Here is a 27,510-nt window from a genome sequence, read left to right on the forward strand (position 1 = left end):
GATTGGAAATTCGGAATAGCTAACGGTCGCCTCTGCAACATCCTTACTAAGATTTGTACCAATTTCCGAGAGAAATGTATTGAAGATCTCCGCAGCTTCCAACGAGCTCTCCGATTTTTGGCCACAATATTCAACTTCATTTATAACTGTTCTTTTTGATTTACGACAAGTTAGTTCATTAATAGTTTGCCACTCCTTTTTTTTCTTGTCCTTTTTTTTCGTCGGGGCTCTTGATAATAATCTTAGAGAAACAGATGGTCTGATAAGACCACATTGAACAATAGGCCCAAGCTGTTTTCGTTCTTACTGTAAGCCGGTTTTTTTTAGCATCGTTGACGAAGGTTAAAATTTGCTGTCTGTAGGTTTTTTCTACGTACGTCTGCATTTTATCTTATTTTAATCCGGTATTCAAACCATTATACCTTTTACCAGAAGCGTGTAGGTTATGTGCTTGTACTCGGGCATACTTTCATGGATTGAATTGTCCAATCAGGAGCACTGTTATAAACGGACAGCACCAAACATATCCTTTGAGCTGACTGATCAGATGGCTGACTAGTGTCTAATAATTTTCCATCTCGGCCAGCATAGCGTGTTGGATCATTCGTGTTTATTGAGATGCCGGTTCGTATTCTCATTTTAGACGTACTTCGTTGTGTGATAGGCAAAACTAATGCACAGCTTGATATCGTTTTGACTCACTCGACATAAAAGCTTATCGCACACGTACTTGTTGACTCACACAAAAGGCAAAGTTCTGATGAAAGACAATATCTTTCTGTCATACTACTTAAAGACCCCTTGGTCTAAAACTTGTTGAAAAGCAAGCTTTTGGGGAAAAGAACTGAAATTAGAGTTGTCACCAAGACCCACCAAACCTAGCTTACAAGAATTCCTTTTTCCTAAATTTAGGCCACACATTGTTCTTCATCGTTCTGATAAACGATTTGGTGTTTAGAATTCCTTGTGTCAACTACAGATCTATTGGTGGAAATGGAAAGTGTTTTTTTCTTCAGAATTTCAGCCCATGTACACATGGTCCATTTATTCTAGATAATGGCACTTAAGGCTTTGAAATCATATGGCACACCGCTAACACTAATGACTCAGAAATAGACAAAATAGCACAGTTCCTTATTTTATCGGTTTCACACTTTTAATTTGCCAATCTTTACCCTGATGTTTGGGTCTCCAAATCTTTGCCCTATTTCGAATCAAAACATAAAATTTTTTTTCAACCGTTTTCAAATATAAACATGATCAATACCAACTTCAACCCCACATCTAAAATTGCCGTTGATTTGCGAACCTTTCAGATGCTCAGTTGTAGCGTAATTAGACTTCGCATCAGTGCCGAAGTCAAGAATTGGTAAAACTTGCCTTAAAGCTCGGCTCCAATGTCATATCGTTGTTATTGACTATCATTTGGAGTGGAAAAAGACCTGTAAGGTTCCCCTCTAAACCATACCGAAACTAAAGATCAAAATTCATACCTACTTTATAGGACAAAAACGGATGTAAAAATCTTTCCCCTGGGTGCAGCATATTTCCATATAGTTTATAACGGGAAGTAATCTGCCAATTCTGCCACCAACGTGGGATATTATCCGTCTCCCACTTTACATCATAATTTTATAGGCTTGACTGGAACCCAAAGCTTTTGTTTTTAATAACCTTGAACCGTTGGGAGAGCGTCCTTGGATAAGATGATTGTATTCTTATTATCATCACCGTTTCTCAGTTTCCCCGGTGATGGACAATGGTGAGCACAACTCAAGTGGCGAGACAACGTAATTGTTGTTTACTCAGTTACTTGTCACCTGAAAATCTGCAATGCAAATTGGAGGTGGCTGTTTTGCAATGAGCGAAAAAAATCGAACAGCAGTTAAAAGTATATGAAATTACATAGCATCAAGAACTTTATCAACTGTACTTTATGGAATGGTTCTGAACCCATCATTTGTTTTCCATTTGGACATAACACGAGCTGATGAGATGTTGCTGCCAAACATGCAGCTAATTTGGGCGGTCTGGTCTCTTCTTTATTGGATGCGTTCAGGGTTAACAGAGTCGTATTTAGGGCACCGAGGTTTCGCTCTAGATGAAAGGATCTCACAGGGTCAGGAATTTCCATGGCATACGATACGACTTCCACGAACGTTATTCCCTACTAGCTATAAAATCACACTGCAAACTGACTTGAAATCATTCAATGTCAAAGGAAATGTTACCATACAAGTTAATTGTGAGAAGCAAACAAGACATATTATTCTTCATTTAAAAGACATGAAAGTATCAAGGACAGCCGTGTTTGAAACTACACAACGGAGAGAACTCTTTCCTCTTAAATCGGCTGGAAGAGTTAAAGAACTGGAGAAATGGAGGGAAAACAGCGGAGGAAGAGGCAGATGTCGAGATATAAGAGTCACAAAGACAATGCAAAATAGAACTCTTGAAATGTTTCTCATTGAAGTCAGTGAAGAGCTCACGCAACGTAAAAACTACGCGATTTATATAGAATTTGAGTATCCACTGACAGACAAACTTCTCGGATTCTACAGAAGTTCGTACAAGACGAAGAGTGGCGTGAAAAGGTCAGTAAAACAAGCTACGGTCTTTTAAGTTATAAAATAAAATGATTCGTTGCACCGAGATTAATTTGAACGAAGTCTCTAATATCAGCCTCTGTAAAGTGATGGTGCATAATATAACGTGCTTGTTGTGATACAATAATTATGAGTTAGAGCGAATCCATTCGCAGTGACGAATGGCTCACGCTTGAAAAGTCAGCTTTATAATCTCTTTACGGCGGCCATTTCACGTCATCAAGTCAGTTGATAAAACCAAATCAGCAAGTTCATAACTATTTGCATGACAAATCAGAATTGAATGTTTTTCGTAACTTATGCCACGCACTGAGGTGGATGACAGCGTCTCTACAGATGAGCGACTCTCGGTATCATTTATATATCATAAGTAGCTTTCTTTGTTTTTATTTTAATGAGTAAAGCTCCAAAGATTATTTCAGCAATGAATGGTTTCCTTGTTCATTGTTAGTGACCACGTACAGTAGTAGAAGCACTTACCTAGTTGACTCAGTCGTTTGATTTGCGCTCTGATTCGGTTGTTTCCTCGATGTGATTAATTTCTTTCCTCATTCCTCTGCCCCATCAATAGCGCTCGATTAAGAATATTCACAAATGTCCTTCTCCTCTGTTAATAGCGGTAATAGGCCTTATGCACGTCACGTCAAAATACCAAATTTTAACCCAATCCTCGCTTTCAAGGAGCGGACTGCTGAAAGCATTTAGAAGAGCGCAATTATGGCTAAATCGAAGGATAGTAAAATATGAATCTCGCCATCCAGTTTTTCCGATTCTCTGTTTCTCCAGTTTTGAAACCATTCTCCGATTTTCGGATTACACGATTCGTCCGGTTCTACGATTATTCCAGTTCTCCATGAATTCAATACGATTCCCTGATTTTCCCGATTATACGATTCTTCCGATTCTCCTCCGATTATACCAGGTTTTCTGTTTAGATGTCATATCTAATGAATGAAATAATCCACCCTGTAAAAGTCAGCTTTACAATGTGAACACACTGTGCTTTCATTGTACTCGCGCTCTAACAATTACTTTATTTTCCTTTGCATTTTAAGTGTTCCTCTGTAAGTTCGTTGCGTGTTCGACCACAAACCACATGAATACTTTAAATTTGAATTCTGCCATTCGAACGCTCATGTAAAAGCGATTGCTCTGTTTTGCGAATTCAGTGTTTGTTCCTCTGATTTCTCTGAATGTTTCTATGTGAGGATGTTGGTAGGACTTGGGATCGTTTGGAAGCATACATGCAACACGGCTCTTCGTTCTTCACTACATGAAAAACATCAATTAAAAACATCTCAAGATCTGAAAAATTTTTGCGCCGATCAGTATACGATTCTCCCGACTATAGTCCGATTAAAGCCAAGTTTTCCGTTTGAAAGCAACGCGAGTGCTCTCAAATTTCCCAGGTACTTCATGTGATGATGATCGCGCAGCTGACCCATAAAGTAATTGCAAAATAACATTCTCAATCTGGTAGTTTTTTGTTGTATATTCAAGCTGTCAATCTTTAGAAAGACACGACACGTGACTTATTTGTACCCATTCCTTTCTTTTTTCTTCTTAGGTATTTGGCAGCCACATTATTTGAGCCGACTTTCGCCCGAGCGGCGTTTCCATGTTTTGATGAGCCAGGAATGAAGGCAAAGTTTTCTGTTACGATTATCAGGGAAGGAAAATACTCTTCTCTGTCAAATATGCCCCTTATGCAAACGGTAAAAATAACAACGTGTGTTAATTCTTTGACTCCCAAGATCTTAGGTAGGCAGACAAGCTATGAGAATAAAGATAAATATCAACTAGGGCATTCTTAGACGATCCAACACCAAATTCTCCAAATTAAGATCACTGTTTCTCATAAAATTCTCATGATCCTAGTTTGGAGAATTTGATATTGGATTGCCTAATAATACCTTAGTGGATATTTTCTTTATTCTTATAAATTGTATTGATATTGTGAGGAGAAAAGGGTTAAATTTCCTACAGAATAAACGTCTGCTGCTAAACTGCACATACAGATCTTGCAGACTGAAACTCTTATCTTAAAGAAGTTGGAGAATTTCAGCGAGAGAGTGTAATTTTAGTCATTGTTGATTGTTTCGATAACTCATTTTGTGAAAATCAGACTACTTGAAAAAAAGTTGTGATGATCTGGGAACTCAAAAGGTCCTCAATAGCACACAGAGCGACACCGGCACAGAGCACAGTTTTTAAAATGTGGAAATCTCGAGCCACTTTGCTGCTCAATCCGCACATGCAGTTGTAATGTTCCTTTTTGGGGGGAAATCGTGCCCCTTTGCACATTTTTTGAAGGATCCTTCCCAATCCCTTGTCCCTGCTGAGAATATTATAATTTGTTTTTCGTCTCTTTGTTTGTTCTTTGTTTCAATTTTAATGGGAAGCAAGAACAGGGTACTAGGTTCACTTACAAACTTACAAGAAAGTAGCATAAACCCTCAAATCCTTCCAAGAGTTCGTGATCGACACGTCTTTGCTTTCAGGTCAAGGTTGGAGATGATTTATTCGCGGACCATTTCCAGGAATCAGTTAAAATGAGCACGTACCTGGTGGCATTTCTTGTGAGCGACTTCGCCCACAAAGAGACGACAACGAGCGGTGGTATTAAGGTCCTAAACAATTCATAATTTGCATTTTTTTGAAGCCTTAAGTTTAAGTGTTTTTGACGTGACAGGAAAAATGTCTCTAATTACAGTTTGCTACGCCTTTTAGGTTCGTATTTGGACCCCACCACCGCAATTGGCTCAGGCTTCATATGCACTAGATATTGCTACAAAGACTCTCTCAAATTATGAAAAATTCTTCCAGATAAATTTTCCTCTTCCCAAGCAAGGTAAGAAAAGTTGAAAAAATTTCGGGAAGTTGCATGTGTGTCAATACACAGTTATGCTTCTGTGCCTCTGAAATTCTGGGGGCTTCAGAACTGATGTTTCCTCATAGTTTCCATGGACATATTTGGCCTTTCCTTTGGTCCTTCTAATTGTTTATCACAATTTCTGTAGATCTTGTTGTTATTCCTGACTATTCGACTGGTGCTGAGGAAAACTGGGGACTAATCGGGTTTACCAGCTCAATGCTCCTCTTTGATCGTAGTAAGACATCAGATGAATTACAACAAAGTGTTTGTGAGACTGTAACACACGAGTTAGCTCATCAGGTCAGTAAACAGAAAATTATATTCCTGAGATGTAAATAGCCTTAGAAAAAAGGAATGGTAGCGAATAAATCATGAGTGAATATTGGTGATTGATTGGCAAAATATACCTACTTCGACAAGAAACTTAACTCCAGGTTCAAAGTTAGGTTTAGGCCCTCCCTTGTAAAGTTTTAGCAAGCCCAGTCAGATTATTAGGGCTGGAAGCCGAAATTGCATTTATTGCTCCTCATTGACCTACCCCTGGTCCAGCCGTCCATCTTGAGGACGGCAAGACAAGGAAGCGACGAGAAACTGGGTCATGATTGTAATAGCTGACGTTTCGAGCGTTAGCCCTTCGTCGGAGCGAATAGGGGAATTGTGGGTTGTGTGTGCTTTTAAAGGCAGAAAAAGGAGCTACGTGATTGGTGGGAACATGGCAACGAGAAAAACACGAATAAATTAGTGGAATGAAAAGCGTTCGTTGATACCTGTAGGATTTAGACTGCCGGTTTAAAAGATGAGCTTTTGTTCAAGAGTTTTCCGGCTTTCCGTGCTACTAAGTGTAAGGAAAGACCGCAGATTGCCATGTGTTGCTTAGAATGATTAGGTAAATTAAAATGTCTAGCGACTGGTTTCGATGTGTCCTTGTCATTCCTCTCCACGACGCGAAGGTGTTCTCGGAATCAGTCACCTAGTCTTCTGCCTGTTTCGCCGATGTAAATCTTTTTGCAATAAGTCCAAGTTATGCAATAAATTACATTGGCGGAGGGGCACGTGAAGTGATTCGTGTTTTTCTCGTTGCCATGTTCCCACCAATCACGTAGCTCCTTTTTCTGCCTTTAAAAGCACACACAACCCACAATTTCCCTATTCGCTCCGACGAAGGGCTAACGCTCGAAACGTCAGCTTTTATAATCGTAACGGTGGCCAATTTACCATTTCAAGTTTGTTGATATATTCAAATTATTTCGTTACCCCCACCGACGCAGCCCCAAACAGTTTCTTTAGAAACTATCAGCCTTTATTCATGATTGTAATAATTGAACTATACAATATAAGGCAACTTGCCACCGTAGGAGTTCCTAAATACGATAATTTTGGTGGTCATCATCTAACCTTGAACGAGTTTTGTTTTAGTGGTTTGGGAATCTCGTAACTATGAAATGGTGGAACGATCTTTGGTTGAATGAAGGTTTTGCTACGTACATGGAAAACATAGGAGCAAGCTTTGTTGAACTTCACTGGAGTATGATGGACCAGTTTGTTGTAAAGAAACTTCAGGTGGCTTTCAGTGAAGATCAGTCGAGCTATTCTCATCCAATATCAGTTGATGTGAGAGATCCCAAGGACATTGACAGCTTATTTGACTCTATATCTTACGAAAAGGTTTGAATAAACCCTCCCGATATAACGACTGAGTTAGAAATTTAACAAGTGATGCAAACACTCAGATATGACAACTGCGCACATTAAACAAACCTTAAAGCAACATCACAACAACTGTCGCTTGCTTTGTAGGGAGCATCTGTAATACGAATGTTAAAGAATACCATCGGCCATGATCATTTTACTGCTGGTCTGCGGTCATACCTCCAAAGATATGCGTATAGCAACGCAGATACCGATGAACTGTGGGGAACGTTGTCAGAAGTAAGTTGTCGATGATGATGATGATAACGGTTTTCCTCTTGCGCCAAATGCATGCTCTATCGCAAACGTGCCGGCATACGGCAATCAAATTAACGACGAAAGCAATTCGGAATTACTTTTGGTTTGTATATGTACTACACCACCCTCTTAACAAATCAGTTAACCGATAGGATACATAATTTCAATCAGTCGCGACTTTGTTTCACGGCTTTCTCCTGGGCTTGAGGCCGGCTAGGTGAGTGCAGTGTCTTAATTAGCTCTTTTTGATGATGGCACTTGTTTCTGATTGGCCGTGAAATTGACATTGGTTTTGATGCTATACGCTGGTCACCTTTTTCCACTTTTCTACTTGTTTGTCTTCCAGAAAAGTGGCATCAACGTAAAAGAAATGATGGACACCTGGACACTTCAAATGGGTTTACCAGTTGTTACTATCAAGCGCCTGAACCAACATAAGGCAATCGCTGACCAGAAAATATTCCTTATTTATTCTGGTGCCAGACCACAAAAGAGATCTCTATTTAAGTAAGTTGCATTCATAAGATTTCTATTACTTACATCAATCGCTTACATTACTCCTTGCTCGTATTATTTGAGTGCCACTATACGTAAAACCAAAACGATGTCGCTTCGGTCGTCAGTTTTAATGATAAGGAGTCACAACTAAGGAATCCTTTAGAAATAAATGATCATAAATGACTGATTTTCAAGCACATCTGCTTAGCGGTAATTTTAAGATTCAATATATGTCTAACAGAAAAAGTAAAGTACCATTTATACAAGCCAAGCCAAATATTTTCTATCACCCATAAGCTGCTAAATATGCCCCTGAACTTTATCTTGGTCAATCTGCTATTGTTTTTTATAGTTATACATGGAACATTCCGCTGACTTATGAAACTCAGAAGGACAAGAAAACTATACAAGTTTGGCTGAATAGGGGAATTGGTATGGAAATGCTGTCTAAAATACCCTATTGTAGGGCCAGTTGTTTTCCATCGTTCAAGATTGATGGTAGTCACGTGAAGTAATTATGGCAAAACTTTTGAATTTTTTTTCAGCTTTGATTGCTTGGTCAAAGACATCTGGGTGGATTAAAGCTAATGTTGATCAGATTGGTTATTACAGAGTTAATTACGATATCGACAACTGGAAAGCTCTGTACAACCAACTCAACACAGACCATACAGTAAGTACAGATATTCTCCTAGGAAACAGCAGTTGTTTACAATTAGTTTACATCTTTATTATTTTTATTATCTTATTATTATTGGCTGAATAATTACCAAATTCATTGTCGCAATGACCAAGGTTATGGAAAATCCTAATAGCTACCCTAATGAAAATCCTAATGACTGATGACGAATTTCAGGAGATTTTAACCTGATGGAAAGTTAGAATGATTTTGCATTAGCAGCTAAAGCATGCACTATGCAAAATTGCAGGTAATCAGTGCAGCCGACCGTTCCGGACTGATTGATGATGCATTTCATCTAGCAAGGTAAACAATTTCATTTCACATGCTTCCTTCTGCATTTCGGTATATTTACTATTTACGAATGAGATTTTATTCTATTTTCTATCAAGTCTTTTTTCTCCATTTACTTATTAATTTCTACCTCTCCACCCTATTAACTGCGGTTGTGTTGTGCCTTTTTTGCTCTTTTCCTCTCACAATATTCAGCAATGTGCAATTGTGCTAATCTCTTTACATAATGTGTCCAAATATAACATTTACTTAGGAGCGACGAGCTCGGGTATGAACTGGCCTTAGAAATGATTGAATACATAAGGAATGAGGCAGAGTATTCGCCGTTGATAACTTTCCTACGAAACATGGACTACATTGGCGAGCAGTTAACTCTGCGCAAGGCTTATGATGTCTTCAAGGTAATCCCTGTTCGTTGTCAACAGAATTTGTATCCTTTCTACATCAGTTGCACTTTCAAGGAAGCCTTATTATTTTTGTCTCGGTGAGCAGATATCATTGTGTATAAGGTTAGAAGAAATAGAAACAAATTCTTGTTCATAATTAAGTTTGACATCGGACCTCATTTTTATTGGAACTAAGGGTAACACTGTTTATGGTTTCGATGGAAAAATATTAACAAACTTGAAATAGCTGTGCAGAGTGTAATATGAGAGGAGTGAAAAATTACTATTGTTTTCCTGCCACAGAGGTATATGCTTCAACAACTTCGACCATCAGTATGGAGACTGGGATGGAATGACAAAGGAACGCATTTAGAAAAGTAACTTCTCTTGTTTACCCAAGTACTTTGTACTGAATTTAAGTTTAAAATGGATTGCTTCTTTTAGATAACACTTTGTAAATTTGTTAGAAAGAAATTTATTATTTAAGGTTTTGCCAAATCTGCCTCCAATGAAAGTGAGGTCGCTTAAGAATGCTATTTAATTATTTTTCCAACTCTCCTGCTAATTCATGCTTGATCATGGCCTATTGTTGTTTTTCAGAATGCTGCGGCCAAAGGTTCTCTTTAAGGCTTGTGATTATTCAGATCAGGACATCATCTTGAAAATCAAGACCATGTTCACACTTGCGATGGAAGAGGGAAAAATGTGAGTGTCTTTCCTTCCACAGCCGCAGTTTCATCTTCTATGTTTGGCAGTGCTTTACAAATGGCACACTGATTAATCTCTCTGTCTGGGTAAAAGACTTCTTATGTTGATTAGGAGTTAACGTCACTATGAGTCGCGTTTTTTTTGGATGACTCTCGTCCCAAAAAAAGCCTCATTGTGGAGGAAATGATCAAATAACTTTTCTTGTCTTGTTTTTCTTTTTCACGATACAATGTGCATCCTAAAAGACAAAGCCACTGACATAATTCATTTTTACAGGATCCCATCAAACTTTCGTTCTTTAGTGTATTCAGTTGGTGTAAAAGAAGGTGGTGCGAAAGAATGGAATCAGGCTTTTGAAAAGTACTTAACGACTCACATCGCTTCCGAAAAAGATATACTTTTGGATGCACTCACTTACACCAGGAATACTCAGATGATACAAAGGTTGGTTTTAAGTCGGGTACTCCACACCAAAATGTATCCTACAACTGAATAGGACAGGTTTTGTGCCCCCAGAGAGAGAACCTCTATTGAAATGAGCCTGCAACATAGGCCCAAACATTCGGATTTTCACATCACCTCAAACCAACAGGCCTCCGGAACACTCTTAAGGCCAAAAGTACTTGTTGAATCAATTATTTAAAGCAATTTTCTTCTAAAGATTATGTTTTTGTTATTCTAACAGACTAAACCTTCTGAAAGTGAGATTTATCGGAACTCGAAAGCGGGCTGTTGACTCCGTCCCTGAGTTTGATATACCTGAGATTCAGAACGTAGTCTTTTAAGTCCCTTTCGCCACTCTAATAAAAACCCGCACCTCTTTAACTATTTTTGGCTTTCTTTCAATTTTCCGCCACCAGATGCTTAAATTATTCATTGGATAAGACAAAAATCTCTTCTCAAGACACACTTTCAGTAATCAGCGGGGTGGCGTCTAATCCTGAATCATGGGAAATGGCTTGGGACTTTGTTCGTGAAAACTGGCACATTCTCTACAAAAGGTATGAGGAATAACAACCAAGTAATCGCACTCAGAGACGATACCACTGACTTATATCGATAAAAATACTTCTTTATTCCTTTTTCCCTTGATGCTCATCTTTCAATCTCAAATCTCCAAGCTCTTCCTGATCATCTCTTCGCAGTACACACATGGTTCTCCAGGTCCCCCGGCTAAAGCAATCTCCTTGACAAGTTTTCTTTTATCATTTTCTGCCAATGAACTGCGTTTGAGACAGATATTTCAAAAGCAATTCATCTTCCAATTCTCTTTTTTTTTTTTGCGTCGTCTCTCGTTTAAGTTTAAGTTTAAGTTTAATAATGCTTTTTACCACTGTACAAGAATAATAAACAATATAGAAGATAACAGAATAAAAAGAAATGTCTAATGCATAACCACGCATCTAGATAAGAAAGAAAACGGAGGAACTACTATGTCTTGCTATAGTATATTATAATAAATATTACAATAAAATCTAAATACAGAAATTTATAGTAAATAATACAAAACAACTAAGTACGAAGATAATTAAATAATCGATTTTTAAAGACATTTAATCTGGGAGCCGACATAACAAAATTAGTACTTTGACATCCTGAATTCCGTTGGTTACGAGCTATGGGTAAATTTAGCTCAATTGGTTAGAGCGCCGGATTATGTTGTGCGGCACCACTACTCATGGCCTTAAAATAACTGAGGAGAATTTGCTACCTTTCTATAATATCAAGAAATGAATAGATATTCTAGTCTACTCGGATAAGGACGAATAAAACCGTAGGTCCCGTCTCCTGCAAGGGTAGGGGCAGGAGACGTTAATTTCCTACGCACGAGATTACTGTGAGGTGGATGTCCTCCCCGGGGTGGGATGGAGGGGTACACACGTACACGAGCACTCAGTATTGTATTGTATTCTCTGTGTGAACAGGTGATACCCTTCTCTTCAACTATTATTTTCATATGTATAGGTTCCAAGATGGTGCAATTGAGGAAAAGATTCGTACAGAAAATTCGCATATTTGAAGCTTGGAAATTCAATGAAACATAAAATAGATTGCGTTAATTTCTGAGCAATGTACATATATAATCGCAGGTTTCCGAATGAGGTAATCAAAATAGCTTCCAAAATCGAAGTAGGATAATCGCGTTCAAAATCGGTCGAAATCCGGCGGTAGTAAGCGCCACAAAATGATACTTGAAAAATAAATTGCAGCATCTGTGTAATGGCAGAAAACTGATCGATCTTTACCACGATAAAAATTAAACTAAAAACTTTTACCCTTAGGTACAGTCGCGGATCCGATCAATGGCCAGTGTTGATTAAATCTTTGATGTTTAAATGCAACACACCGGCTCAGCTGAGCCAGGTAAGATATTTGACTTTGATGCATAATTGGAAGGGACGAATCAGGGGCAAGTTTAGGGGGTGCAGAGAGGTCGCAGGTGGTGCGCTTTTTAGACGTGCATCCTAACTGAACGAAAAGTTACTCAAACAAAATAAATTATTTCGTTATTATTTCAAATCCTTTCGTGTTTGCTAACTTGAAGTAATGTCGCAGAACTGTTTTCTCGGGGCTTCCTCTTGGATACTTCATATAAAGAAGGGCGGGAGGAAGAATTGCTGAATCTTATCAGCAATTCACTTCACTGTCCGCCATACAATTCTTATGATAGTAATTCGGAGAATTATGTATTGGATCAACTAATAATCCCCTAATTTATGTTATCCTTTATTGTAATCACTTGTCTGCTAATATTGTATTGACTTTTGGAAAATAGAAATTCTTTCTTGGTCACTCATGGGAGCTAAAATGTTTAGCCTTCTAAAAGTAACTTTGTTGGCAAATGCACGTTTTCCAACCGACTTTTAAGTTTACTTGTGTATTTTGCGTGATCCGTTACAGGTCACGGAATTCTTCAAGGATTACAAGCCCACAGACGCAGCCTATCGCCAGGTGAAAATGGGAATAGAGCGAATCCATGCAAATATACATTGGCTCAGTAGGCACGAGGAAGAAGTCACTCATTGGCTCAATCAACATGTGCAGATCTGACAAAAGAGACTAATAACTCACAGTTTAATGGAAAAACATCCAGGCTCATTTTCTGTTTGATTGTATCGTTTTGTAAATGTAAATAGGTATCAAAAAGTTGAATAAAATAGATGTAACTTTGTTAATTAAGATCGGCTTCAAAAAATAAAATATACGAGAATGAAATCTTGCCAATTCAACTTCAGAAAAGACAGTCAAATAGACTGTGTTTAAAAAATGAAATATCTGAACTCAAAGGCTTTCGGAGCTAATTCAACTTTTTTCTGAGTGACGAGGCAACCTTAGGGGTTACAGAGAAACACATCCAAGTCACGTCAGTTAATAATATTACAGGACTAGCCTGAAAACTTCGGTGAGACTTTGAAATTATTTGACGGAAATTGCTGAAGATATATAGATGTTCCTCTTTGCTTATGATTTGTATTCATATGCGAGTCATATGAAGTGCATTTTGTTAATCTATGACTATCAGACCCAGGGTTGAAATTCTTCTTGCACATAATTATCCACGGTATGAAATTTTTAGAACAGGAACAGTGAGACGTTAGTTTTAAAGAGCGAAACACGACCTTAAAAGTGCGCGAATTTTTCGTAATTCGTCCCCACGCCTAAAGTTTACCTGAGACTATTAATTACGTATCATTGTTAAAGAGCCTCAATAATTGTTGGTCAACGACTCTTTTCTTCAATCACCGTGGGAAAAAATCTCCAGAATGATATAAGTAAAAACTTTGATCGATTTGATTGCCATAAAAACGAGTATTTTCCGGTTTTGCATGAAAAAAACCAACGGTTACAAAAGGCTGAAACTTGTGTTATATTTTCACTGCTTAAAAGTGAGTAGCTTATATGATGTGTGGTCTCAGCCTCTTAACTGCTGACCATAAGTCTCTGGACACCTTCATTGCTTCTTCCAAGTCACCTTTACCGTCGAAGAATCCAAATATTTGAGCTTCTGTGAAGTTTCTGGAGGGTTTAAGAAACCTCGAACCTTTTCCGTCATATTTCACTACTTCCTTTACTCGAAGGAACAGATTTCCATCCGAGATTTTGTAGATCGAGGTCTTATCATGTCTGACAAAAGAAACTTTCTTTTGGAAGTCACTTGCCAGCTCCAAACTCGTATCGTCTGGTTTGCTGAGGATTGATTTTGTTCTAAACTTTTCGTAACCGGGTGAGCTCATAACTTCGTCTTTATCATCTCCAAGTTTTCTTTCGGAACAGACGGTGACGCGGAAATCGATATCACGTGATTTCTTACCTGCAGGGCGCGGGGCTTTGACATCTGCTACCACCCAGTTAATAGGAGGGATGTCTACGTCACAAAATTGCAACTCGCTGTCATAAAGAACGGTCTTGGTGTGGTTCCTACCTTCCTTTATTCCCAGGGTATACGTCTCTTCATAACTTTCTTGAGAGGGAGTGGGGAACGCTGCAGTCCAGCTCTCGGCGCCACCTAAAACTGGTATGAATTTATGTGTCATCAAATTTCGTTTTTGGGCCTGATTCGACCCAGGCCGGTTTTTAGCATCAGCGGTCTGACTCAGAATTTCCTCGACGGCTCCAACTTTTGGTGCATGAACTTGTGCATTTTGGACATAAATGCTACCAAATTCGGCCCTGATCATCAGTCTTTCAGTACCATGAACGTACGGTAGATACTCCTGCTTAAAAACCCCCATTTGAAATGAAATCAAGCTCAGTAATTTCTGTTCTGCCAAATCCCTACTGCGTTCATCGTTGAGGCCGAGCGCTAGTAAGCTATTCAACGGGCTTAAGTTCAGTGCATAGTCCCCTCGTTGCAACTGCTTGACATTGACCATATCATTTGGCCCATTTTGGTCCAAGAACAGAAACCGACTGGCCCCACTCACGGTATGGTCGTAAATGTACGATGTGCAGGTTGTTTCGATCTTCTCCAGTTCATTTTGAACAGTGTGTAGCGTGAGATAATTTCCTGTGGCCTCAAGAATGTAACCAGTCTGAGCTGAAAACAAAGATAGCAATCCTCTTAGAATTAATTTACGAAATACGTTTAAAGTTCGATACGCCATCAGTGGTGTCTTCTACAGGAATAGAAAACGCCAAAACATAACACTGGTGAGTATAATAATGCTTACATCACCTTGAACGGAAAACAGTACTTTGAAGTCTCACACAATATATATAAAATGGAGAGAGTTACAGCGCAGAAAAGAAGCCATTGATAAGCTTAATAAGTTCAGGTTACATCCATTAATAACTGATATCTTGGTTTCATTATGGCGTTTTGCAGACACGGCCAATCTAGCAACTGGATTGCGTTCCAGAAAAATCTATCAGCACTCTAAACTCTGGGATTGATGCATCAGTGAGAAGATTCGTTCATGAAGAAATGCTCATGTACACATTTGGTGACGTTGTATCTAGTTTCCTCGACATTACAAAAATAGCTGATGTACGTTTATCAACTGACCGAAACGAATCACCAGCCGATCAGGTCAATCAACAGACCAGTGAATTAACAAATCGACCAAACGTATTAACTTACCAACCAATCTACCAGTTAACAAAGTTTCCTAACTAACCAAGTAACGAACAAAGCTACCCAAAAATTCAACCAACGAGAGGCAAATCAACCAGGCAAACCAGCTAACATCCTCGGAGACCCAGGGGCTGTGGGTCGATTTCAAGTTAGGGCATGAAAAGCCCCTGGGGACATTGTCTTACAAGACTAGTTCCAAACGGTCGCAGTCGTTCTGCCATCTGATTGGTGCCAGAAAATCTTTGTGTTTTTCTGCCCAATCAGAGTGAAGTGTGCTTTGGAGTCCTTTCGTGTGTTGTAACACGGACAAATACTAATACTTCAGTTGCTCGCTATGCCTTGGGCCGTGCGACGGAGATTTGCGTGAGGTGAAAAGTTTCAGTCTCAGCACCCAATGTAAGAGAAATCGATCAGATTGTCCGCGAAGATCTTACCGGAAATTAAACTAGATAGTTTCGCAGGTATCACGAGAGAACGTGTTTTAAAGTTTGCGAGGTTTGTATACAACACGATGGCTGCAGTCATTGATATGTCGCTTTAAACGTTAACCGAGATTTAGGCTTACACCTTTTCTAGAGTTTTTGCATAATTTGCTGTGACTGAAACTTTGCCAATCCCGTAAAGTTATTTCATTGTGTGCTGAGACTGAAACTTTTCACCTCAAGCAAATCTCCGTCGCACGGCCCAAACAAACATAGCGAGCAACTGAGCTATTAGTATTTGTCCGTGTTACAAAACACGAAATGACTCCAAAGCACACCTCACTCTGATTGGGCAGAAAAACACTGAGATTTTCTGGCACCAATCAGATGGCAGAACGACTGCGACCGTTTGGAACTAGTCTTGTAAGACAATGTCCCCAGGGGCTCTTCATGCCCTAACTTGAAATCGACCCACAGCCCCTGGGTCTCCGAGGATGACCAGCTAACAAACCAAACCAACAAATGACCCAACCAAAAAAACAATCCACGAAATAAAGGAAACAACCGGATAAAACAATCAAAGCAGCCAGCCAAAAAACAATCAAACAACCGTAAAATGATACAACCAGCCAACTACCTACGAAATGAATCTATACAAAGAAGCCAGAGAAGCCAACCAACCAACCAACCAACCAACCAACCAAAGCAACATATGGATCAACCCACCAACTAATACTTTACATCAACCAACCACCAATCAATCAGATCAAACAACTATCCACTTGCGACCATGCGAATCAACATTTAAATCAGCCAACCAACCTTGGCGACCAAATCAACTATTTTACCAAGCCATCAAATCAGTTAACCATATGAGTATGTTAAAAAGATAGCTAGATTGCACGCAGTGGGGTTATTTCTCTCGATTGATTCTCGTTTACGCGCAGCGAAACACTGGACAAAAATTACTCACCAATAGTTGGGGAGAGAAAATGACTTACCCGGTCGTAAGGAGATCTGAGCTGACGTAAGTGTGGATAATTTCACTCTTACAAATTCTTCAGCGAATCGGAGTGCGCCCCAAGTCGTGTTTGGCATGGTCAGCATTTCTTTCAGTTCACGTGTGCTCTCAGCGTGCGTTGCTGCTGTAAGGGTATCCAGACCACAGCACTGTGCAAGCTCGTGGAACGCATGAAGAGCAGCATCGGAAAAGCGATTACCTTCTTCCGAAGAAACGTTCGGACAAAGCGTTTCTCTGCTTTTCACTGGATTTTTCACATTTCGCATATGAAGGGGATCATCGTCTGCCACTAAACTGTAATATTCAAAAAACCTGATCAACAGATGCCCTGGAGTGATGTCACTTTTGAGTCCTTTAAGTCTTTCTTGATAATATTCTCCAAGCACTTCATTGCTCCACACTCTCTCAGCCTCAGTTCGTTCGGCGCTGGACGGTAAACCAAGATGGCGTAATGTAAAATTCTGAAAATCATCGTCGCTCAGCTTTTAAGAAAAAACACAAAAATGAGAAAACAAAAACAGTATGATTACCAGAGAAAGATTACTGATATCCTTCCATTGTAGACTAGAATGAAAGGAAGACATGCTGATGTTTATCTGAACGTCTGAACGGCGTTAACGACCTGTATCTTAGTTACTTGCCTGTCAATTTGCAGATATTTATCAAAAGTTAGGCTCTGCAGCTTTCAGTTTATTCTCCTTCCGAAAATCATTGATGAACGAATCAACCAGAGACTTACCTTATTAATCAAGTCAGATTCTTCACAAAAGACGAGAAAAAGAGTGGCCAGATTTTCATCTGACAAGAAGCTGCGTTTCGAGTTCCCAACGAGGTGCCTTCGACGCCCCCAGTGAATCAAAACGAGCAGCAAATGGAGGAGTCGAGGACACCGCTGAACCTGCATACTAACATAAGCACTCTTTTGGAATCTGTTGGAGTCTGCTGTAATGTAGTAGTCCTGCTTCAATAAATTGAAACCTGGATAGAAATGCAAAGGGAGGACATTAATACAACTTCTTCTGTCTAATGCTAAGCCAGCCACGATGATTGTCGATAAAGAAATCAGGATGTTTGTCAAAGCTGTTGAGACCATTTTTCAATTTATAGGAAGCCAGTCTAACATAAGCATTTAATCCATTGTTCTTGTAGCAAATCAACATATCTTGTAACCTTTTTCTGAACAGTCAGTTAGAGATCTTAGAGAACAACACGTATTATCTTGTTGTGAATCTTCGACATTAATTTAATTTATATACCTTGAGAAGAGCGTTGAAAGTGCAGAACCACAGGATGTTTTTGCATCTTGACAGGACCCTCTCGGCTAAGTACTCTGCTCAGCCATTGAAGGTACTCATACTGCTCCTTCTCAGATGCATTCCACTTGAGATGAACGTAAATCTCAACAGAGGTCTGTTGTTCGTCGCCCACGGAGATTCCGGTCAGTGATGAGTTGAACAAAGCCAGCCGCGGTGCCCGGGCCTCTCCAATAAGACGGTTTAACGTATTCTTTAGCTTATTTCGCTCTTCAATTTGAACCTCCCGAGTTTCACCTAGCTCGGATTTGAACCTACTAAAAAAGTAAGCTGCTTGATCTGTTATGAGGTCACCGACTGCACCCATGGCATGTTGTGCTTGGGATCCATCCCTCTCCCTCTCTTCTTTCTTAGCTGTTTTGATATTTGCTAGGATACGGTCCACCACCCATGGAAAGCTGAGTAATCTTTTCTGGTGTTGTTCTTTCTCTTGTTGCTGATTTGGATTTGTAGACGAAGCAGTTACCTGGACTTCATCTTCTCCTTGATCTCCGTAGGTCGCCAAGTACCATGCCGAGGCTTTCTGCAAAATGTTATCGGGAAAATAACCATTTTCTTCAAACTCATCCATCACTTCATCTTCTCCGCCGAATTCATCGTAAAAATCGTGTCGTGTTTTTGCACGCAAAGTAGACAGACTTGCTTGAATCATCTGTGCTACTTCAAATTTTTCATCGGTTTTTCCAGCGAGACGGGTGTTCACTCTAACAAGACAGCCAGTGATCACTTCTCCTTCATTTCTCAAGCCGTATAGAGACATCAGCCCATCAAGCTTGGTGTTGTAGTGATTTCTCTTTTCTTTGGCCACCTCAAGGTAATACTCGTAACCTGGAACGATCAGGTCTGGGTCGGGGATGATCTGGGTATGAGAGGCTTCGGCTGAGAACTGCTGGGCACGATCAAGGGACTTACACTTTCGGAAGAGTTTTCCCAGGATTCTTTGTGAACTGAAAATTAATAGCAAATATTTGCCATACGTTCGTCATCAGAAGAATAGTTAAATATTTATTCTTGATGTCATAAAATGATAGAGTATCCATCAGAAAAATGTGCTTGTTAGACGAGGTTTAAAAAGAATGCTTCTTTCTTGATCGTGCCAAACGAAGTCATTGTTAGTCCTAGGGTGTAGCTATTTCTCGGATGTGGATCGCTACACTTCGAGTAAATGCTGCCATGAGGTCATTTGGTTGTGTCACTTTTTGTAGCATCACCCTTCCGTGTTATTAGCTGTTTTTCAGTCTACTTAAGTAGACTTATGCAGTCTCGGTGATCTAAATGTGATATGAAATATGATTTTGAATTTTAAAAACGAATAAGATATCTTCCGTCCATGTTGTTTATCATCGGTAAAACTTACTTGTAGCGTGGTTTCCCGGATTTCATCATAAAGTCTGGGTACTGATCTGGCCTCAAATCTTTGGGCAAAGAAGGACACTTCCCTGTTTTTGGAAAATCTACGGCATCCGAGTGCATGTGTGCCAGTTGGATACAGGCGTCCGAAAATACACCTTAAATGAAGAAATGTCACATTGATGAAGGCTTTGATTGAACACCTCACTTAGTTACGTTCGGAGAAGATCTGTTAGAGTTTGAACGAAACGCATGTAATTATTATCTCAGATGATCGTTGATTCGCATAACTGTCCCCAAAGTTGTGGCTTCTTTGAAATTCAACACCATGACCCTTGGAGGGTACCACCGTATATAAAGGCAGTCGATCTAATACTTACACAACTCCATCACCAACAAAAAATTGCAAACGCAAATAAAAGTAACATGAAACTATTTATTCTAAGGACACGATTTCAGGTTTTCAGAATAAGAAAGTTGCGTGGTAAATTTGAGTTCGGTAGCGGAATACATAAACGATGTTGTTCGTCTTGAAATGATCGCCGCACAAAAAAATAATGAAATAAATGAATAAATCAACTTAAATGAATAAAAAAATGAAGGATAATTCCCACGGGTAACTAGATCCCAGAACTTCAGATTTCGCATTCCGATGCCATATTACCGAGATCACTATAATGCGCTGTTTCATAGGAGATCTGACATTTTTCAGAGAGGGGGAGGGCTGTTGCAGGTTCGTTTCTCACCAATGCTGCTTTCCTATGCCCTCCCCCGCACAAAACAGAAAAAACTGTGACCCCTCCTCCTATGATCCAAAACACGAAATAGCCCTCCCCATGCCCCAGAGCCCTGCATAAATTTTTGGTGACCCTGTTATAGTCCTATATGTAGTAACTTTCCTAAATGTAATAAAGTCCTAAATGTAATAAATATTTGGTCCTAAATGCAATAAATTCCTAAATGTAAAAACATTTACGCGAAACCTCTGTAGATTTGCTAATTATAACAGTTTACCTTTATCATCGTGGTCTGCATGGACAAGATGAGCATTTGCTATAATCCCAAGTTGATCATTTTTTATATATTCTGCCACAAACTGAATCATATCAGACACTTCTATGGGTCTTTCAACCTTCATCTTCTCTGGCGATGTGAAGTCCATCGGTTCTACATTTGCTTTAGGTGGGAGCAGCCTGTCATACCACGTGACAAAGTACTTGTCTCCGTCGAGGTCCGAACCTGACATTTCATCTGAGTGAGGTCGGTTGCCTCTGGCGGGAAAAACAATGCAGTCGACCAAATGGTGAAGAGTCGGGATGTTCACCGCTTCAAAAGTGCGCATGTCACCTACGAACATAAATTAAATGGTAACAGTGAAGAGGAAGTTGTAACCCTAAGGTATGACGAGGTCAAAGTCTTCTGTAACGTGTCCTGTATGATGGAAAGGTAAATATTCCAATCGATGATGCAGTCGACGATGCAGTTCCTCTCGGGGAATAGATGACCGCTTAATACAGGTTGACCGTCTAAGACAGGTTCCACAGAATAGAGGTATAAAGAACGATAAAAGGAACGGCATTTTAAGCCATGATTAACAACTTAATGTACAAAATCTCGCTCGAAAATACTTCAGAAATTGATTTCAGGAGATAAACATGGATTAAATATTATCCGAAATATTACTCTTATTAAAGCTCACAACGCAACCAGGTAGAGAATCAGACATGGTTCGATGCCACTCTGGTTTAAGGATGTAATGAATGTCACCAGAGAATTACAATTCATAGACCCAATGTTTCGACACTCCTGCCTAGTGCCTTCATCAGGGGTGATCTGATTGTTGCAACAAGAGGCCCTTTAATATGCTCACTAATCAGCTGCCCTTTTTTCTGGCGAGGTGTAAAAGGGCGTCAGGTAGTAAGCCGCCATCACCACGATTTAAAGGAGCGTGGGTGGAGTTGATTTGCCAGGCTTCCAAACGACGACGCTGGTAGTAACGTCGATTAGTGGTGATAATTTTAGAATTATCCCACCTAATTGTATGGGTAGTTAGGCATGTGTGCTCTGACAAAGCTGAATTTTCTTTTCTGCAAAAGAAGACCGCCTTTTGATGCTCTTTTATACGTGTACCATCCAAAACGTGTTTTATTTGTGAATTGTTTTACATGTTTTATTTCAAACGTGTTCCATCCAAACGTGTTTTATTTGAGTGGTGACTGTTCAATTCAGGTGGAGAACAATACAAAGAGGCTAATAATTTGGATATATCAACAAAGTTGAAATGGTAAATTGGCCACCGTAACGATTACAAAAGCTGACGTTTCGAGCGTTAGCCCTTCGTCGGAGCGAAGGGCTAACGCTCGAGACATCAGCTTTTGTAATCGTTACGGTGGCCAATTTACCATTTCAACTTTGTTGATATATCCAAATTATTTCGTTACCCCCACCGACGCAGCCCCAAACAGTTTCTTTCGAAACTATCAGCCTTAAAACAAACCGGCGGTTGGGACTCAGTAAGGGGTGACCACGATCGCCTAATAGAGGTGAAAATTACAGTAATTAAGGAGAATAATACAGGGTGACCGCTGAATACAGGGTGACCACTTAATACGGTGCCGCTTGATACAGGTTCGACTGAACGAGAATTGTAAAAAATTGAACACTTGAAACGGAAACAAAATTTCTTTTAAGAACAAATTACTTCGGTACATTACACTGACCTGGGTGAAAACAAGGATTCTTGCTTATTACCACATTGCCTCTCAATATCTTCAGCTGCTTTCCTGGTTGACTGACCAGCTTTGAGTATCGAACAAAAACCTGACCATATTCCAAAGAACCAGTCTCGTCTATGACACCCATCAAAAGACGGCCATGGGTTTCTGGGATAGCAATCCGGGCCCTTCGTAATAAATCCCCCAGCCGACTCTTATATATGGCCAGCAACAGAGAGCGGAAGAACGGTTCTCGGGTAACGTTCAAACCACTGCGTGATAAGGCTGTAATTTTCAAACCACCTGGAATGTTGGTCCGCTGAAGAGTTTCCAGTGCCACCGTTTCAAACAGTAACATTAAGGCCAGGCTACGAAGCATTCTGTCTTGAAGACTGATAAATGACTCGTCAGGAACTCCGAGGCCATTCAACAGGATGATACATTGTCGGTTAAGGTACAAAAGATCTAAAATTTGAAATAAAGGAAAGGCAATAATGGCTATGCAATACGACTAAACTGGGGAATGATTCTCAATATCTGCGAAAAACACCAAAAGTTCGGCAAGAAGTACTCGTTGTTAGTTGCAACAAAGCAAAAAATTATTCAAATACCGGGTCATGTCTAGTTGCATTCGAAATCTGCAGACACATATTCATCCTTTTGATTGCAACGTTGAGACCTCATTACTCATATCCTTGTGTGTCTGCATTTATTACCATTTTTTACAATTTTAATTTATGTACACCCCATATTTGAGTTTAATGATCGAAATGCAACATTCAAAGACATTCCAAGGAGTAACAGTCGCAAGGGTAACTTACTCGGCCTCGTTGCCTCACAGATCTCCAGAGCAGAATGCTTTGAGTTAAACTTCTGCATACTCTTACGATACTGCAGGATTTCCTGGTTATCTCCGTTTGGAAGCCTGGGATCTATTGCCAGCATTCCTTTACAACCACCGTAACGAATCTGAAAAGCTGAGGGCGTAGGATCCAAACCGAGGCTGTCTGCTACCTGAAATTGAAAATAGGATATTAGCATAAATTGTTTCATAACACTGAAAAACTATGACTTGATTCGTAAATTTCAGGTATCTAAAAAAGCCAGAATAAATTTTTATTGATGTATTGTAGTTACATACTTTCTCGGCCAAGGCCTTACTGATTTTCCCAACTCCATCGCTGAAGGTGTATTTTCCAGATCTAAAGTTGCCACAACATTCAAAATACACATCTTTGTATTCTACTTCTATATCTGGAATTTCTTCCACAGTACAACCCTCTTCAATGCTGACTGTCACCGCCTCCTTTGTGGACGAGAAGCACTGACCCATGCGGGACACATAGGTGGCAACACATCTGATCTCATTCAGCTGCCCAAGCGATCCTCTTATGTCAGCCGCTCTGTGCTGTCCTTCTATGTCGTACAGCCATGCACCATGATCACGTAACTGACTATTGGAACAAGCCAAGAACTCGAACCTTCTCCCTGCAATGTGGATGGCATTAGAGAGTAGTTCTACCACGCGCTCATTTAAGACGTGTTTAAGACCTTCTGGGTGCGTTGATGAAAGTTTAGAAAAGTCTTCTTCCCGGAATGCAATTCGCATCGCTTGCTCGTGCCCATAGTCCCTGATGACACGGTTCTCTGCAACCAATTCTGCTGGCAGGAGGTAATCTTGAGTGGGGGTAATGATAATTCGAGGTACGTATACGTAATGCCTCGGAATCTCAAATTCAAATGCCGTCAGATGTGACATGTCTCCGTTGAGCAATCTCTCGAGGTAATGCTCCAGAGGGCAGAATCGATCCGTCTCCACAGTGCTGACCAATCTGTACAGAGCTTTGCAAACTTTCTCCGGAGATACGAGGTTTTTTTCTTGGAGCGAGCCGTACCTATCTGTGGCGTTTCGTAACAAGTCGTAAAACTTTCGAGAAACACGATCACGAACTTTAAAGCCCCGAGAGAGTAGACATTCTAAAGCGTACATGATTTTGGGGTCAGAGAGCGTTGGTTTCCTTGGAACCTCCGTGGGTCCTCGGGGGAACTTTGTCTTTATACTCGCGAAACAAAGGGAAAAGCCTTGGAAAAAGTGAATAAATTAATGAAGAGACCATAAACAAATCGACAGATAAGGAAAATTTGAATGGATAAAATGGATGATAAATAACCTAATTATAAGAAAAATCAGAGAGACAAAAATTATTTTAATAACGCGGTAAGTAACTAAATAACAAGTCAACAAAAATAAGTGAACTGAGGAAAGTTGTATCAAAACATAAGCTTTTTGAAATCTCGAAAGAACTAGTTTAAAAGAATCGCATTTAGTTTTCGTTTTTCAACTATAAACATTTACTTAACTGGAGACATTGCCAGCTAAGAATAAATTTAAAAGGCTCAAATTTATTTGTTTTTACTGTTATTCTCCTGAAAATATTTTCGTTGGGAATAAAAAAACCACCCTATGCTAAGTCAGTCCCTATGCTAAGTCAGTCCCTATGCTAAGTCAGTCCCTATGCTAAGTCAGTCCCTGTGCTAAGTCAGTCCCTATGCTAAGTCAGTCACGGTCGATGTGATTAGGTAGAGTCCTCACTTATAAACATGATCCTCGGTGTAACAGTGGATGATACGCTTATATGGTCACCACACCTGCCTGAACTTCAAAAAGAGCTTTGCTAATAAACTCAATCTATTAAGAAAATGGAAGTTCCTACCTATGAGCGTTTTGGAACAATTCTACTCAGTATTATTCTGCCCTCAATTACCTACGGCTTTGTGACAGGGGCAAACTGCAGCAACTCTGAGCTATTTAGATCAATCGATAAACTCCACGGCCGAGCCGCGAAGGTAATTCATAACTTAGCGAATGATACTTCTTATTAATGAGAACTAAAGGTAGCCAAATGGCATTCCTCAGCTTACATTTACAAGATCAAACTGTTGAAGCTGATGCATAATGCTTAATGATAGACTACCTGTACCACTAAGTGACAACATTGTTCAGTATTCAGAGAAACACCGAGCACTCGTTTAGAAGATCGTTTTCCCTAGGTTTAATCTCGTTATCTACAACAGTCTGTCAGTTACAGGGGCGCCATCCTCTGGAATTAATGCAATTGCATCCAGGCATCCGGACATAACTCACGCTGAACGCTGGTATTTAGACTCAAGACTGAGTAAAATACAATTCCCATTTCAAACTGAGGAACTGAGGAACATCTGCCTCAACGGTCAACTTCAGTTATAACGATTTTATATATTTTTGGGACTTTTAGCACTTAGTCTTAAGGGTATTACAACCGTAAATTACTGTAAACTTATCATTTTATTATGTGTAATTGTACTTTAGACTTAGATGCACGACCCATGAGCACTAGCTTTAACTATCATCGTGCTGAAATAAAGTGGATCTTTGTGAGTATCCTCAACAAATTAGAGCTTACCTCTTCGTGAAAGGCCAGTCATTAATCCAAGAGGGGAATCTGCCTCATCTTGCGCAAGGATTCTTTCTTTAAGAGGAAAGTTTAAACATAACACCGAGCTGGAGCCCAGAATTTCTCGACTACACCCAAAGAAGTGGGTCAGGCGGTCGTAGGTCGTGTGGTCATTGATTGTCAACTCTGCAGTTGAAAGAGAAACAAAACATGATATACATAATATCCAACGCCAGGATATTGTTTAGAAAAAGAATCGAAACGCTCCATACAAAATGGAATTCAAACCTCAATGTAATCCATCTGAGGGTTAGTCGAACTTCTTTCATTTTAACACTGAGTCTCGAGACGACTGCTAATATAACACTAAAAGGATTTTCTCTCTCCTTCGTCATTTACTTAGATCATCAAGTCAGTAATGACCAGTAATGGAAGGCGTTTCACGGTAATTCTTCTCATGATACTAAAACATTTCATAAAGTTGAATGGCAACGTAAGTTTTTACTCAAGACTGAGAAGCTTAGCGCAGGCTATTTTCTTAGTTTATTATTCGAACCTCATTCCCAGGGAACTTAAATACGGAAGTGCAATTATATCTCACTTAGTTGCCTCGGAGATATTTTTATCTTGATTTATGAAAAGGAAATAATATTCGTCTTTCTTGACAAAGGCAACGTTTAATTCTACTACTTACCTTCGGAAATTTTTGGTGGCCACTGTAGGGGAAAATAGAAGCTAATCTTTCCATTGGGAAGGTTTTCATCAACGACCACATAATTTTCAAACTGCCTGTATTCCATTTCAATTCTAATTTCTTTAGATCCTTCAATGGCGCCTTGCTTGAAGAAGAAGATCGCGAGGGTTCCCACGTCATGCTGAAACTCGCTTTCAATGCTTCCTTCTTGAATGACAAGAGAATCTTGTTCATTCGACCAGTGCTGTACGTACGTGCCAAGGGTAGTAAATGTTCCAAAGCTGAAGGAAGCAACTCTAACCATTTGACGTGTCTCATCTGTCCTGTATTTGAAAGTATCTTTGGGAGTCTCTGACTCCATCCAGAACGAATCGCCACGCTGGCAAATAGAAGAACACCATTGTCGTCGAAATCGCTCAAAAAATTTAGCTTTGCTCAATTCCGTCGTCCTCAACCGGATGTTAATGATTCTGGCATTCCCAGTCGGGGAATTCACTGGCTCCTGCGCGTTCGCAACTTGGAACCTTGCGGCTTTCAATAAATCTTTAAAATCTTCAAGTTGATGACGACTTCCTCTTCCTCCCTCTGGTTGAAAACGATCGCCCCAGATATTTATGCTCAGTTCGACTTCTTTAGGTTTAGCCGGAAGTTTGTGTTTCGCCAGCTTATTTCGACGATGTGCCATCACGTTAACACAAGTACCCAGTTTGACTCATCATTATATAATTATGGATCTTTAGTCGGCGAAGTTTTCTGTCGAAATCTGTTCTGGTCGACAATATTTCAACTTTTTTGCCATCCTAGTACATTTAAAGGCTGCCAAAACAAGCTGAGTATTATTGCGCAGACTCAAACCAATTAGGGCCAATTCCTGGAAGAGGCAATTGTTTCTAAGAATTTGAACTTCCGCATGAAATTCCCGGAAAGACAAATATAGACAATAATAAGCAAACGCCTTCGCTTGGTTTCTTTCTTTCTTTTTTTTTTTTTGTTA

The 27,510-nt window shown here is 39.8% G+C and overlaps 2 protein-coding genes across 2 annotated transcripts; one reads left to right on the forward strand and one right to left on the reverse strand.

The window, feature by feature from the left end:
* The first annotated feature begins 1,820 nt into the window (after positions 1-1,820).
* On the forward strand, positions 1,821-13,173 carry LOC111334360 (glutamyl aminopeptidase). The gene is made up of 18 exons (XM_022940073.2): positions 1,821-2,594; positions 4,174-4,321; positions 5,108-5,233; positions 5,337-5,457; positions 5,627-5,781; positions 6,898-7,146; positions 7,279-7,410; positions 7,775-7,935; positions 8,279-8,358; positions 8,472-8,599; positions 8,856-8,911; positions 9,153-9,300; positions 9,589-9,662; positions 9,886-9,990; positions 10,270-10,437; positions 10,854-10,994; positions 12,276-12,357; positions 12,895-13,173. The coding sequence occupies exons 1-18, from the start codon at positions 1,942-1,944 to the stop codon at positions 13,042-13,044; spliced, it is 2,877 nt and encodes a 958-aa protein (XP_022795808.2). The 5' UTR covers positions 1,821-1,941; the 3' UTR covers positions 13,045-13,173.
* LOC111334362 (uncharacterized) lies at positions 13,055-27,380 on the reverse strand. The gene is made up of 11 exons (XM_088746919.1): positions 26,517-27,380; positions 25,832-26,008; positions 23,530-24,470; positions 23,210-23,402; positions 22,395-22,853; positions 20,689-21,021; positions 19,682-19,832; positions 18,268-19,271; positions 17,751-17,989; positions 16,992-17,493; positions 13,055-15,031 (listed from the first exon to the last, which is right to left on the reverse strand). The coding sequence occupies exons 1-11, from the start codon at positions 27,199-27,201 to the stop codon at positions 13,890-13,892; spliced, it is 5,826 nt and encodes a 1,941-aa protein (XP_088603045.1). The 5' UTR covers positions 27,202-27,380; the 3' UTR covers positions 13,055-13,889.
* Between the last annotated feature and the right edge of the window lie 130 nt (positions 27,381-27,510).

This window comes from Stylophora pistillata, chromosome 1 (genome assembly GCF_964205215.1).
Source record: "Stylophora pistillata chromosome 1, jaStyPist1.2, whole genome shotgun sequence".
Taxonomy (NCBI): Eukaryota; Metazoa; Cnidaria; class Anthozoa; order Scleractinia; family Pocilloporidae; genus Stylophora; species Stylophora pistillata.